The sequence below is a fragment of the Galeopterus variegatus genome, unplaced genomic scaffold, assembly GCF_000696425.1.
Source record: "Galeopterus variegatus unplaced genomic scaffold, G_variegatus-3.0.2 Scaffold0, whole genome shotgun sequence".
Taxonomy (NCBI): Eukaryota; Metazoa; Chordata; class Mammalia; order Dermoptera; family Cynocephalidae; genus Galeopterus; species Galeopterus variegatus.
Window position 1 is genome coordinate 1,424,720 of NW_007726111.1, and position 16,726 is coordinate 1,441,445.

Genomic DNA, 16,726 nt, shown 5'->3' on the forward strand with positions numbered 1-16,726 from the left:
TTTTTGGTTCAAGTATGTTAATTCAAAAAGCCTGCCTTCTAGTTTTGCTTGTTCTAGATTGTGTTTATGCTCACGATTGTGTTTTTTTATTTCTTTGAATGAATTCCTAAATTCCAGACTTTCTGCTTGATATTTTTTATTGCTTATAACTCTTTGTTGAATATCTCATATATGTTCTCAAATTTCTTTCTTTTTTTTTTACTTTATTGTGATTTTTATCTATATTTTCATCCATCATTTTGAGGTTAGCATCACCCTGATACCAAAAATAGACAAAAATACAACGAAAAAAAGAAAAGTACAGAACAATATCTCTGATGAACATAGATGCAAAAATCCTCAACAAAGTATTAGCAAATAGAAAACAGCAACACATCAAAAAAATTATATACTATTGTTTTAGATTGGATGAACCCCCAACTTCATTGAAGCTTAAATCCCCACTGTTTAAGTGTTGACAGTGGGAAATACTATTATGATAATTGAATGGTGGGCACTTTAAAAGGTGATCCAGATGTAAGACCATGCTGTTTGCTGTAGTGAATGGATTAAAACTGGTGATCATGGGAGTGATTTTGAGAGGAGGTTAGTCTCCTCTCTGCTCTGCTGTTTTCTGCCATGTGAGACCCCTGCGTCACTGTTGCTGCCACTAAGACTCTCAGCAGATGTGTTCCCTGGACTTTAGACTTTCCAACCTCAGGAACTATAAGCAATAAATTTTGTTTTCTTACAAATTACCTGGTTCCATGTATTGTGTTTTAAGCAACAGAAACAGAGTAATACAGAAAATTGTTACCAGAAAAGCAGGGTGTTGCTTATAAGAAACATTAGAAAATACTGAAGTAGTTTTGGGACTGGATGTTGAAGTAAGGCTGGGGCAATTTGAAGGACAGTCTAGAAAAAAGCCTAGCTGCTGGTGGGAGTTTAGAAGGCAAGAAAACCAGGGAAAGTATGGAACTTTTTAGAGACTGGTTAAATGGTGGAGACCAGAATGCTCATGGAAATACAGACTGTGAAGAACATTCTAAGGAGGTCTCAGATGAAAAGAAGGAGTTTATTGGAACTGGTGCAAAGATCACCCTTGCTATGAACTGGCAAGGAACTTGGCTGCATTCTCTTCATGCCCAAAAGCTTTATGAGATGCGAAACTAAGAAGCAAAGCATTAAGAAAACTGCGTGACTACTTGCAAAAACCTATGCTGAGTTATGGAAGAAAAGGCATGATATAAAGCCAGAATGTATAATTAAAAGGGAAGCAGAGTATAAAGATTTGGAAAATTTTCAGACTGGCCATGTGGTAGAGAAGCAGAAAGCGTTTTCAGGAGGAAAATCCAATGGACAGGAAAATCCAATGGACAGGAAAATCCAACAGGACTGGTTGCTAAAGACTTTAGCATGGCCATGAGGCAGACAGGTGGTAATAGCCAAGACAATGGGAGAAAGGGCCTGAAGGCATTTCAGAGATCTTGTAGGCTGAATTTTCCATTAGGCCAAAGACCTAGGGAGGCAGAATGGTCTTGGGAAACAGGTCTGAGGGGCCCTCCATGGATTCACTGCCCAGAACCATCTTGTGATGCTGTCCCCACACCAATTTTCTGTGTTTGTCTGTTTCCATTGCTTATAACAAAATTCATGGAAGTGGGTAATTTACAAATAATAAAAAAACTTAAGCTTAGAGTTTCTGAAGCTGGAAAGTCCAAAGCCCAGGGAACACATCTGTTGAGGGTCTTAGTGGCAGCAACAGTGACCCAGGGATCTCACATGGCAGAGAATGGCAGAGCAGAGAGGAGACTAACCTCTCACGTGTTCTTCTTGTAAGGTACTCAGAATCACTTCCATGACCACCATTTTTAATCCATTCCCTATGGCATGGTACTATGACCTAATCTCCTTTTTGAGGCCCCACCTTTCAATTATCATAATAGGATTTCCTACTGTCAAAACTTACAGTGGGGATTTAAGCTTCAATGAAGTTGGGAGGTCATCCAATCTACAGCAACTATGATCATGTGGGATTCATCCCAGGTATGCAAGGATGGTCCACATACACAAACAAAAAAACAACAAAAAATATAACAAAATCAAGGACAAAAACCATATAATTTTCTTAATAGATTCAGAAAAAGCATTTGACCAAATTCAGCATCCCTTCATGATGAGCACTCTCAGTAAATTAGGTATACAAGGAAAGTGTCTCAACACAGTAAAAGCCTTTTATGACAAACCCACCACTACCATCATCCTGAATGGGAAAAACTAAAAGCATTTCCTTTAAGAACAGGAACAAGACACAGATGCTCACTCTTACCACTCCTATTCAACATAGTATTGAATGTATTAGCCAGAGCAATCAGGCAAGAGGTAGGAATAAAGGGCATTCAAATTGGAAAGGACAAAGTCAAATTGTCCCTATTTGCAGATGACATAACTCTCTATATAGAAAAACCCATAACCTCTAACAGAAATCTCCTAGAGCTCATAAAGAAATTCAGTAAAGTTTCAGGAAACATATTCAACACACAAAAATCAGTAGCACACTTATACACCAACAATGATCAAGCAGAAAAAGAAATCAAGATAGTAAGCCCATTTACAATAGCTACCAAAAGAATAAAGTACCTAGGAATAAATTTAACAAAGAAGTGAAAGATCTCTACAATGAGAACTAAAAAATGCTGCTGAAAGAAATTAAAGAAGACTCCAAAAGATTGAAAGGCATTCCATGTGCATGGATTGGAAGAATTAATGTTGTGAAAATATCCATGCTACCAAAAGTGATCTATAGATTCAATGCAATCCCCATCAAAATACCAATGACATTCTTCATAGAAAAAGGAATACAAATCCTAAAATTTATATGGAACAACAAAAGATCCCAATAGCCAAAGCAATCCTGAGCAAAAAAGTAAAACGCGAGGCATTACACTACCTGGCTTCAAACTATACTGAAGAACTGTAGTAATCAAAACAGCATGGTACTGGCACAAAAACAGACACATAGACCAATGGAACAGAATGGAGAATCCAGAAATCAACCCACAAACCTACAGCCAACTGATCTTCAACAAAGTCACCAAGAACATAAATGGGGGAACAGACTGCCTGTTCAGTAAATGGGGCCAGGAAAACTGGACATCCATATGTAGAAGAATGAAGCTAGCCCCACACCTCTCACCATATGCCAAAATCAACTCAAAATGGATTAAAGACTTAAATATAAGACCTGAAACTATAAAACTTCTGGAAGAAAACATAGGGGGAACTCTTCAAGATGTAGGACCAGGCAAAGATGTTACGAATAAGACCCCGAAAGCACAAACAACAAAACATAAAATAAACATAAACTAAAACACTTTTTAGTTTGATTATATCAAACTAAAAAATGTTCTACATGGCGAAGGAAACAATCAACAGAGTGAAAAGACAACCTGTAGAAAGGGAGAAAATATTTGCAAACTGTGCATCCAAAAAGGGATTAATATTCAGAATATAAAAGGAACTCAAACAACTTCACAGTAAAAACAAAAACAAAAACAAACAAAAAAAACAATAACAGAGTCTAATTAAAAAATGGACAAAAGAGCTGAGTACTCACTTTTCAAAAGAAGACATACAAATGGCCATTAGATACATGAAAAAATGCTCAACATCACTAATCATCAAGGAAATGGAAATCAAAACCACACTGCAACATCACCTCACCCTGGTTAGATGGGCTATTATTAAAAAGACTGAGAATAACAAATGCTGGTTAATGTAAATTAGCACAGCCAATATGGAAAACAGTGTGGAGGTTTCTCAAACAACTAAAGATAGATCTACTGTATCTTAGGGTATATACCCAGAAGTGAGATTGCTGTATCTATTCACTTCTGGGTATGCTACCCAAAAGGATGGAAATCATAATGTCAAAGGATACCTGCGCTCCCATGTTCATCACAGCTCTATTTACATAGCAGGATATGCAACCAACCTAAATGTCCATCAGTGGATGACTGGATAAGGAAAATGAGGTATATATACACAATGGTACACTACTCAGCCATAACAAAGAATGAAATTCTGCCATTTGCAGCAACATGGATGAGCTTGGGGAAAATTATGTTAAGTGATACAAGGCAGGCACACTTTCAGAAGGAAAAAACAGGCCTATAGTTACTAGAGTGCAAAAGGGGCAGACGGAGGGAGCTTAGGGAGTCACTACATAAGGGACACAAAGAATAATCACAATTTGTAATGATGAACATGTTAATAATATTGAATTGATTATCACATTCTGCACACAAATACTGATAGTTAACTCTATACCACATAAATATGTATAGTCAATTATGTTTCAATTCAAAAAATAAATTAAAAAAAAGAAGGAAGAGAGAGACCTCTTGTTCTCTGAATTAAGAGAAAAGAAAAGAACAGCATTTATGCATGTAGATAAGGTCATTTCACCTACAGAAACCAAGTTTGGCTATTCCAACAGTGTTCTACCTTTACTTGAATTCAGGGGCCATATACAAGTATTTCTACATATAGTTTTAATTTGGAATACCAGCAGAAATATTTCTTATAGGAAGGGAGTATAAATTATGTTTTGTCATAACAGAAAACAAAACTGTTATCAGCACATCTAAATCATCATTATATCCTAATTTATGAAGTCCCAATTTCTGCAATGTCATATACTTGAATTTGTAAGCCTCCAAAATAATTGCAACAGTGTAATCCTGAGTAACATCCTTAAGTGAGAAATTCATTCTTGTGAAAGCACTTGGTTGTGCAACTGAAGTCTTTCTCTATGCATTTATCTTCCTCTGAAATTCATAAGCACTATGTTTTCAAACTGAGTAAGTAACGAGAACTTAATATGTATCATTTGCTTAGATTTCTTTTTTAATTTTTTATTTATTTTTAGAGTAGTTTGTGTTTTACAGAGAAATTGAGCAGAAAGTACAGATAATTCTCATATACTCCCCAATCCTCATATTCAGTTTGTCCTATTATTGATGTGTTGCAGTAGCATAGTACATTTGTTACACTTATGAATCAATACTGATGTATTATTGTGAACTTAATTTTATATTAGGGTTCTTTTTGCATTTTACTTTTCTATGAGTTTTACCTAATGCGTAATGTTGTGTATTCACCGTTACAGTATCATACAGAATAGTTTTGCTGCTGTAAAAATCCTCTGTGCTCCACCTATTCATCTCTCGCTCTCTCCCTCATCCCCTGAAATCCTGACAATGAAATGGAAAAAAAAAAAAAAAATCAGTGGTTGATTAGACGTAAATGTCTGTTAATTAATTGACTGTGATTTTCAATTGTCATGATAAAGAAAAATATAGTTTCTTCCAGCTACTCAGGAGATTAGTAAATAATTTCTCACTTTAATATGATACACATTTTGAATATTCTGAGTTTAGAATATGTTGCTTTTAATCTAAAAATACATTCCTATGAACCTGACAATGACTTAAAGCAGAAACTGACAAACTACAGCCTTGGAACCAAATCTGGCCTTCTGCCTCTTTTTGTAAATAAAGTTTAATTTCAAAACTGCCACACCTATTTATTTACCCAGTGTCTAGGGCTGTTGTCATGCTACATGGCAAAGTTGAGTAGTTACAGCATAGACCAAATGACTTCCAAAGCCCAAATTATTTACTATACAGCTCTCTACAGGAAAAGTTTTTGCCCCTGATTTAAAGGCTTAATGAAAATGCATATACAAGAGAAGCCTTATAAAATGATTTTATGAAAAATTTCTCTGTATTTTTTGGGAAAAAAAATCGTTACATGAAAAACTAAGCCCTCACTTTATAGTGAGCATTAAAATTTCATTGCAATTAGTTTTCAATAAAACAAATCAATGTGAATAATTTCTTGAGTGCATTCTTTAGGACTTTATTCTTCAGTCATTTACTGACAAAAATCAGAATATATCCTAAAGACACTGTAAACGAGGTTGGTTCTAGGAGTGGTTAAGTAAGTTTACATAATTCCCCTCTGGAGTTATTTGGAGGCAGCCCCAACATACATGAAATACTCTTTATGCTTATGCCAGGGTGCTGTAAGGCAGATGAACAAACTGCTGGTCCTTAACAGCAGCATCATAATTTATAGATCCCTTTGGTAAGCATGGAGGAATTATTTTTCCCCTTGATCCTTATTGATTTTTCTATTAGGGATTCTCTATTTAAGAGACAATACATGAGAGTATCTTAAATAAAATATCGCACTTTAAAATAACTAATTGTACGTATTGTATAAACTGTTTAAATAATGCACAAATATGCATGTTTATTATAGGAAATCCAAGAGAGAATGTAAATTGACATCAAGACTCCAAAACTTCACACTTCACTCTCAATTCTTTTTTTTTTTCGCTTTATGCTAAAAGTTGTCACTTTTCAGCTCTGCCTTCAGACCACCCACGAAGTAGGATAGATTCATCAAAGTCAATTAAATACTGTTGAGAAATCTAATAGGCATGGTTAAGTTATCAATCAGCAGCTCCTTCCACATGACTTAGAGTTCATTTCATCTGTGCTAAATTTGTCCAGTCTAAATTCAAATATAATTTTACTGATAGTTCTATGCATTATGAAGACAGCTTCTCCTTTGAAAACAAAGAAAAAATGGAGTATACAGATTATAACTTTAAATATTGCAGTTATATTAAATCATCAAAACTAGAATTATGAAGTAAAATCTAATTCTTATTTTACCATCTCATTTGCTAGATGACTCATATTTTCCTTACTTTTACCATCCCATGGCAGTAAGTGCAAGGGATCAATGACGGTCATAAGTTTACATTTCTGTCTTTCTACATATGCACTGAAAACATTGGGTTTTGTTGCACATGAATATTATTTCTTTGTTTTTCTTGTTTTTATAACATAAAGTGCATGAACTCTTGCCTCATTTGAAACATCTGTTTAGTAGTTTTGATGTTCCTTTTTCAGTCTATTAAAAAAAATGTTCCCATCTTTTCTAAAGTAACAACTCTTTGCAACAGGTAAATATTCATAATTTACTTTTTTAGCCTTGGCAAGCATATTTTATAATATCATGTATCACAATTTTTTTTTTGGTTCTGGAATAATTAGCAGATAAGCCCATTAATATCGTTTAACTTTTTTTGCAGTGGCAAAGACACATTTCCTATTAATAGAGAATATAAAGCAATTTGTGATTATAAAAATAGAAATGGAACTAGAGTTTTTGTTTGTTTGTTTGTTTTTTGTCTTTTTTAGTGTCCGGCAACAGATCGCAACCCTCAGTGTCGCGCCCGTACCGGACCGGGACCGGCAACAGGATCGCAACCCTCAGTGTTGCGTCCACACCTCGCTCAGCCAGTGAGCGGGAACCGGTCTGTATGTGGGATCCGAACCCTCGGCGGGAGCGCCACCACGCTCCCAAGCGGCGCACTGTAGCAGTGCGCCACCGGGCCGGCCCAGAACTAGAGTTTTAAATAGAACTCTCTTTTGTTAATTTTCCAAAAGAATCCTAAATATTTTTTGAAAATTAAACATATCTTCCCAGATCTGTGGAATCAGATGCAGATCTGTGTCTTACCTGCTGAGGCTACTCTGACTTTGTGCATCTGATTAAACCAGGTAACATGGTAGTGCAGCAAGCCCAGGACCCAGGTACTTTGAGATACTCAAAATCTCAAATTCCCTTCACTTCCATATTCCTCTTGTTCTAGTGCAAATTACAGTTTATATGGTCTTCTACATAATAACAATGTATATCTACATGAAGATATCCCAACATACAGCTGGATATCTGGACTACATTGTTTTAACTCCATGGAACAGCTATCTTGAACTGCTCTTGGGCACCTTGTCTTCACCTTACCCTGTGATGCTGCCTTGAGGAAATGCACTTATTGTCATGCTGTGGCTGGAACACCTCCTTCTCATTTCCCGAGTCCAATGTAATGATTGCAGTAAGTCCAATACTATGTTTGCATATTGGACAAGTATATAACGTTTTGATTATGCGTGATCTATAAAAATAAATAAAATCCATTATGTTATAAATAAATAAATAAAATCTATTATGTTACAGATTTTATTCTGCTTCTTACTTTTTAAACTCAGCACTATATTTTTACATTTTAACCCTGTTGCTGTGTGTATCCATTTCATTCCTTCTGATGGCTACTGAGCAAACATTAGCATGCATCCATTGCTCTTAATTGATCCATTAGCCTACGTGTGGGCACCCAGAGTGTAATTAACTCTCACTGCCACATCTTTAATAATTATCTCAGCAAACGAGCCCTTATAGATCTGAGTGCAAGTTTCTGCATTATTGTCTGTCAACCTCCTTCATTTCTGCAATTATTGTGAGCTTGCTCTCAGGATTTCTGCACCATCTGCACTCCCAAGGCGATTCATGTGGGTTCCTATTTCCCCACATCCTCACCAATATTTGGTATTATCTAATGTTTGTCTTTCTTCTGGATATGAGGTGGTGTCATGTAAATTTGTATTTCTAAGATCACCAGTAAAGTTGAATGTTAACTTGCATACTTACTAAACATTTGAATTTCTCCTTCTCTGAATTGCCTATTTATACTAATATAATTTTCCATTTTTTTCTTTTATTTCTGTTTTGTTGACTAGAAAGAGTTCTTTACATCTTCTAGATATTCATCCATTCTTTAATATAAATGTCATAAATTTCTTTTTTGATATAGTTGATGTTTTTGAATCTAACTTTTTTACATTATGGTTTTGAGTTCTTATTTATGATGACTTTCTTCTTGGTATCTTCTTGTATTAGAAATAGTAAGTTTTCTTCACCACATTGGTTCTCCATATGGTGTGATGGGTTTCCCAAAATGAGCTATTAATCAACTCATCCTCTCTCTACTAGATAACAATCTACATACATCAGGTTCACATCAGAAATTGTTTTTAGTGAAATAAAATTTTTATTTTTGTGGTATAATATGGGGCATATTTTCTGTAAGTCAACCAAATGTATACATATATATATTTTTTGTACTGAAGGAGGGTCAGATAAACAAACAGATAAATATACAAATTGTTGGTCTTTACTTCTTGACTAAAACTGATTTCATTATTTAACATATTCTGAATTAAACCAATTCAAGGCCAATGTCTATCCCCTTCTTGTGAAAAATGCATAGCCATATGGTTGATATGCATGGGAATCACTCCTTTGTCCTGACTAGCTACCAGATGTGCAGCGATCTTTGTTCAATTACTTTTTTTTATGACATTATGAAACATACTGAATCAATCTTTTTAGCTAAGACTATTAAAACCATTTTCAGCAAAACATTCTATATTTATACAGATTGGCTATAAGAATAGTTGATAGAAATGATGTATTATGTACTATCTTCTTGACCAAGGAAATCTGGTCTGCAGACATAGAAAAAGCACAGCTGGATGAAACCAATTCTGTAATCAAGATTTGATGTTGGAGTTACCCAAGTTAACTAAAGTGGAAAGATTAAATCATGGAAGGACTTCAAATACAAATTTCTAAGTCATTTTTTATTTTTAGGTATTCATAGTTCATGGAAGCATACATTTAGCTTTCAAGGTGATTTAACCTACATAATTTATGGTCCTCTAGACTGAGAGTTAAAATAGTTTTTATTCCTGACTTTATAAGGCAGATTTGTTATAACCAGGAGGGGAGTACAAAATTTTCAGAAAAGCACTATCTCTAACATGCAAATAACTATGAAGGATAATTCCCATGATAATTGTCATGCTTCCATGTCTTTGTGAATCGGTCTGGACTTCATATGTATATAATGAAGTTTTCTCAAACTTGGGTTTCTCATTATGAAAGAAATACCCCCTTTATATGCCAAACTTGAAAAAAAAAAAAAAACCCTCTAATTTCAAGGATTTGAAATTTGTTTGTGGTCAAGGATTTGTATTTGTTTTTACTTTGGTTTTTTGTTTTAAGACACTTTCATAAACTGCTGCTGTATGCCAGAAACTAAGCTAGATGCCTTTTATATGTTCTCATGTATTATTCACTTTCACAGGAGACAAAGTAGAGAGACAATATAGGATGATATTCAATGTGGATGTCTGTATGCAGATTGTTTTAGGCAAAGGCAGTATCCTAGAACTACATTTCCTACATATTTTTGAAGCACCACCCCACCCCAATGAGTTACTAACTGCTCCAGAAATCATGCTTCTTTACCTTCTATTCAAATTATCATTGGATTTACCTGGAAGTGTGAATAATTTTGGATACATCTTTATTGGCATCCTCCAGTGCCTTGCATGTTTATGCCTCATGCACAAATTAACACACTCTCATTTTTCACTGTGTTCTGAGCACTGTACTCATTATGGAATAATTTAGATGAATAAGGAGATAGGCCTTTGTTCTTAAGAAATTTATGATACGTTTAAAGAGATAAGACTTGCATGGAAAAATAATTTGAAGAGGAATATAAGTAACAGATTTTGTACTAAAACTGTGAATGCTATTGGGTTACAAAAAAGCAGAGATCTTTATAGGCTGTAAAGAAAGTATAAAGGAAGTGAAACATCTAACTAATCCTAGAGGCAAATGAAAAAAAAATGGATTGGTGGACAGGAGAAAGGAGTTCACTAAGACAATGAAAGAGAGAATAAGACAAGAATAAGACGTGGAAGTGGGAAATAGGGTGGTGATGCAGGGAATTGACAGCAGAAGGAATTATGAAAGGAAAGATTTGATTCTAGCAATGTATGAGTTGCCCCAGCCCTTAAAAATAAAACATTTTAGGCTGCTAGCATGAATTCTTTTAAAATATTCATTAAACATTCACAAGAATGAAACAACACATGCATTCTTTATGATTGCAGCTTTTATTCAAATACAGAATCAAAATAAATTTATGAATAAAATATAAACAAATCTATGTATCATTAAAATGTTTATTCAATATATTGATTTTTTTTTTTTTTTTGGTGAAGTAGATCTCTCCATGAATGCAATATGGGATATGGTCTGCTACTTGTGAATGTGTATGTGTGTGTATAAAACTTTCCACCTATAGCACTCTGTAGCACTGTATTCCATGTGAGGACTCAATCCCCCCAATACTTTGTTCAAGTAACTTCAAAACTTCTTATGTTTATTACTACATAGGGATGTTGTTTGGTTTTCATTTGGCTGGAACGTATCATTAACATATTAAATCCATCTTTGTTCTTCTTAGCATCTGGAAACCATTAATGTTTTGAAAATAGTTCAGAATCTATGATCAACACAAATACTAACATTGGAGTTGATCTTCCACATGACCCCAAATATAGTTTATTAGTTCATATTGATTATCATGATAATACACATACTAATTTAAGAATTCCTTATAGAAAATTCATTGACCTCCAGAAATGCACCTGTTCTACCAACCCTATCTTGATAAACACTACATTAAGCTGTTTGGGGATCTAGATTTAGAAAGGCAGAATCTGGTTAATTGAGCAATTTTCGTCTGCTCAGGCAAGCAATAGAGATCTAAGTTCACAATCAGGAGCATCACAAAGGAAAGTGAGCTTTAAAGAGTACCCATTTGTTGAAATAAAAAGGGTACCTCAAGAAAATTAATTGAATGTCTATTGTTATATATTTCCATGTTATGTTGCACACTCAGGTGCATAAAGGTTAACAGGTGAAAAGATGGTAATAAGGGAGGGATGACACTTTCACAGGGATGTGAGGGAGGCCTATTTGAAGAGATAATATTTGGTTCAGTCATTCAGAATAAGTAACCAGCCTTAGGGAAGCCCTTCTGGGCAGAGACAAGAGCAGAGGTCCTGAACAGAATAAAGTTGGACATAAAAGAAGGAATATACAGAGGAAGACTCTGGGGGAGTCTGCCATGAGATAATGTCAAAGAAACAGTCATGAAGTTTGAGAATCTAATATTGTGGTAAAATAGTGAAGAGGGAAAAGTGTTTATGAGGGTCACCACTGAAGAAATCTTGACAGGAATTCGTGATGTACTGGCTGTGAGGACATGATGAGAAAGAAGTACGCATGATTGACAGTTGAGGATGAGAGACTGGAAGAATAATGACGCAATTGTCAGAAATAGGGGAGTAAGCAGACAGAGAAGGACACTTAAATGGAAAGATGCTGAATTGTAGGTGGTAAAGGATCATGAAATTCTCAGAATTTTTTAATTAATATGAAACACAAAACATTGGATTGTCTATATGTAACACACAACATTTTAGGGAAGCTGGTTGAAATGAGACAGAAGAGTTACCAAAAGGATGGAAATAAAACGTGACATCAGTGAAGTATGAAGGATTGTATCTTAGGGGAATGAGAATCTGCAAAAGAAACGAAGAAGATGGGGCCGGCCCGGTGGCGCACTGGATAAGTGCGCTGCTTGGGAAGCGTGGCGGCGCTCCCGCCCGAGGGTTCAGATCCCACATACAGACGGGTTCCCGCTCACTGGCTGAGCAAGGCGCAGGGGCAACGCCGAGGGTTGCGGTCCCGTTGCCGGTCCCCGGTCCGGTACGGGGGTAACACTGAGGGTTGTGATCTGTTGCCGGACATGGAAAAAGACAAAAAAAAAAAAAAAAAAAAAAAAAAAAAAAAAAAAAAAAAAAAAAACAGAAACGAAGAAGAAATCAAGAAGAGAACGAGGACAGTATAGTGGCATGTATGACACAGGAAAAAAAAAAAGATACGTTTAAGGAGGCAGGTCCATCTATATCAAATGCAACCACAAATTTAAAAACAATGGAGGTTGTGCTGTTCAGAGTCAGTATCATCGGAGGCATGGGGTAGTCAAAGGTTGCCATGTATGATAAATTCATGGAAAAAGCTAGTGGGGGAAGAGAAGGCTGCACAGAGACCTGGCCTGGAGGCCTGTTGAACACGAGTCCTTGAAGAGTTAGTTAGCTGTGGCAGGTGTTATAGATACTCAGAGCAAAACCTATCTATAGAACCAATTGTTTCTATGTAGCGAATATGCTTTTGCTTTGTGGGTGTTCCTAGTTCCTTACTGGAGAAGTTCTTGAGTTAATGGCTATAGCATTATACCTACCAGGGCATGGTCCTGTCAAGTCAAGGGAAGCAACTGTGACTTATGGAGCCTCTTTTATCTCCCCAACTTTGCCACTCTGAAGTTTCTGAGTAATTGATTTACCTTACATGGCTAAAACAAATGCTGTTTGGATACTCCATAACTAGCAAACAACATCTATCTTTTTTGATACATCATCAATGGCATTTTTGCCATATTATCCACAAATTATACCAGGGCACTTCAAAAAGTTCGTGGAAAAATAGAATGAAAAGATAATACACAAATTTCCACGAATTTTTTGAAGAATTCTTATATAAATAATCAGTTTTCACGTCTGAGTAGTTACGTTGCAGCTTAGGCCATGCTAGGAATCTGATCAAGGTTGGGCAGGTCGAAGTCTGGCAGTCCTGGCCGGGATCTTACTGGGGCAAAAGCATGCTTGTTATTAATGGCCTTTACTGCCACAGTGGCTGTACTTGTTGTCTCTACACTTTTTATATTGACAAAGGTGTATATTGCATTCATTTTTGTGTTCTCCAAGGGGAAGTCTGCCAGTATAGTGGGAATCACCTTTATAGCATTACTATAAGGTTCTAGGCCACATGAAAACACACCTAAGTTTGTTTTTAGCTAGAAGAATGTATATAGGAAAGGTAGAGGTAACTATCAATAGCATATGCCAAGTATCCTCACCTATGTTATTTTATTTAACTCACAGCAATCATTCAAGCTATTAGATTATTCTAATTTTTATGAAGAAAACTAAGGCAGGAAATATACATAAATGCCCTATATCACACAGTTAGTAAATGGTGGTGCCAATGATTGGATGTAGCTCTGCCTAATGTCAAACTGTTTACTCTCTAGTACAACCATTTGTTGTAAAATATGAGTTATTCATTGAAATCCTGTTGTGCTCTTCTTACCCTGAATTGTAACTAATTTTTTATAAAAATAATGTTATAAGTAATTATTTTAAAAACATAAAAAGGAGATATTTCAACACTGAAGGTATATTAAAACTTAACATTTACTAGATTGTTAGCTCCTTTAAGGCAAAGTCTGGATTTTACTTGTTTATTTCTTTAATCTCTGTTAATGGAGAGCTTTGTAGAAGTGTAATGGATGTCACTAAATTAATTGATTCATTTTTTTGGTAAGGAGAGAGAATGAAGGTAGCCCAGTTCTATAAACAAAGGTCCTTGTAGAAACATCGATCACTATGATCTGGAAGGTATAAGAATTCCTGAAAGAATGTGGGAAATGGTCGTTGTCCTGTCCATTCAAAAGCAGATATTTAAAAAATAAATTTGACAAACCTTTATGTCACTCTAACCTTGAGTGTGATACTGAAATGAATTTTTTTTTTCAAATAATAAATTGAATTCAATAGGGAGAAGCCCTCTCGCTTTGCTCTTTAAGATATTGATATGAAATGACTTCAAAGTTATTAATATGAACTGGCCTCCAGGGTAACTAAGTTCAGGACATGTGTACATACGCACACACAATCACACATAATTGATTTAATTACTTAGCATCTTTTTATAGACATGACTTTCAGTATTTCATTATGTTATAACGAAAATTACAGAACTCAAGTCAGGTGGTGGAATGAGTTATAGAATGTTGTTTTTTCTCCTGCATAGTACTCTGTCACCATGTTCTTTTCTGTTTTTGCAGGTGAAGACAGATGACAGAGTGGTTAAGATGGATCTTGGTTTACTCTTCCTAAGGGTACGCAAGTCAGATGCTGGGACCTATTTTTGCAAGACAGTAGAGCACAGTTTTGTCCATACTGTTCGTAAAGTCACCTTGGAGGTAGTGGAAGAGGAGAGAGTGGAAGAAATGTTTAACAAAGACCATGAGGAGGACGGGCCTCACAGGATGCCTTGTCCTGCCCAGAGTGGCATCCCCCAGGGAACAAAACCATGGTACAAGGAATTCTTGCAGCTGATTGGTTATAGCAACTTCCAGAGAGTGGAAGAATACTGTGAAAAAGTATGGTGCACAGATAAGAAGAGGAAAAAGCTTAAAATGTCCCCCTCCAAGTGGAAGTACGCCAACCCACAGAAAAAGCAGCTCCGTTCCAAACCCAAACCTGAGCACTATCGCCTGCCCAGGCACACGCAGGACTCCTGATGGGGTGAAACCATCTACTAGTGTCTGAAGAATTTATATTTGGACCCTAAAGAAAAACAAATAATGAAAAAACATCCAACTTTTTTGCATTATGCAAAAGAGATTTCTGTAATACAGAAATAACATGACTGTCAGGGTGTTATGATAAATTATTCTACATTCTCATTGGACTTGATAAACCTCACATAATATTAACTAATTTTTTAAACAAATGTGTTGCTTAATGGTTTCACATTATATTTATCAAAAAATGATAACTGTAGTTCTGAGTACTTGCTGCTTGTCCATAGCAATTATTATTTTACCTTTGGAGGACTTAAAGTTATAAGAATATTGGAGAAAACTTAGAGAAGATCATAATCATGGAAAACATAAAAATAAATGTTTTGATCCTTCTGAAATGTTCCTTTCCACTCTGATGTAAAATATGCAGAATATTAGGTACTTTAAGTCTTATGTGTATTTTCTATACTTTTTAGGAATTATTGTATTAGTGTTGTGTAAACTATTAGTTTTAAGTAGCAGGTTGTTGTGATTGCTGTAAACCATGAAAGAAAAAATGTGGTCACCCTGAGGCTTGTGCCCTTCATAGACAATTCATTAAACCACATTTGTAATATTTCTGTTTCATAACAAAAATGCATCCTTTAAATTTCACTCTGACGTAGAAAGAATGAAGCTAAGGTGACTTCTCAGAACAATATCAAAGCATGTCAAAACAAATGGAGTTATGGTTAAGATTCTAACTAGAAGATATTTGCTACCCTCTTGTGGTTGCAAAGTGTATTCTCGTACATTTCTTTTTCTCTACAGATACCTGTCTACGGTAGATTTGTTGTTTATTTTTTATTTACATTTTTATTGACTATGCATATTCATAGGCCAAAAATCTGAGCATTGCCACCTGTGTTCAAGATGTAATGATCAGATGAGAAATATCTGAAAGTAGATCATCAGTAGATACATCTAGTCCACGGAAATAAAAAACATGTTAATGCTTATGTCATGCTTTATGATGGAGGTAATAAGTTTAAAGATTATTTATTACCTCACAAGTCAAAAATAAAGATATTGCAGCATTGAAGTTCTATTAAAACTTAAACTTGTAACCTTCTTCCCTGATCTAATATATTCTGGAAACACAATGTTTTATTTGTGGGAAAAAAAAAATATTAAGGCATTTTTCTCTCAGATACCAAATTTTCAGCCCTATTTCATATTAACCGAGAGGAAAATTATTTTATTAGTTCATTTAACTACTGAGATGATTAGAGCATTTTTTTTACCTTTCTCTTATACATGCTTTCAAAAGTTTGTACCTTTGAGAATGTTTATTTCTTGAAGTTTTTTCTTTTCCTATTTAAAATATTTACCAATTACCTTTGTAAAATATAAAAATGTTTATACTTTTTCATTTAAATAAAATTGAAAGTAAGTAGAGTATACATGAAAACAATTACAAACAATTAATTTTAAGTACTATTTATTTCACTTTTCAAAGATAGCTTATAAGCGCTATAATTAAGTTCAAGTGTTGAT

At 35.1% G+C, this 16,726-nt stretch overlaps 1 protein-coding gene across 1 annotated transcript in view; it reads left to right on the forward strand.

Annotated features, from left to right (window-relative positions):
• Positions 1 to 16,302, forward strand: part of SEMA3E (sema domain, immunoglobulin domain (Ig), short basic domain, secreted, (semaphorin) 3E) — a 264,619-nt gene extending 248,317 nt beyond the window's left edge. Inside the window, exon 17 of the mRNA XM_008579274.1 lies at positions 14,729 to 16,302. Coding sequence (XP_008577496.1) covers positions 14,729 to 15,187 — 459 coding nt within the window. The 3' untranslated portion in view covers positions 15,188 to 16,302. The remainder of the gene's footprint in view (positions 1 to 14,728) is intronic.
• Positions 16,303 to 16,726: the final 424 nt, after the last annotated feature.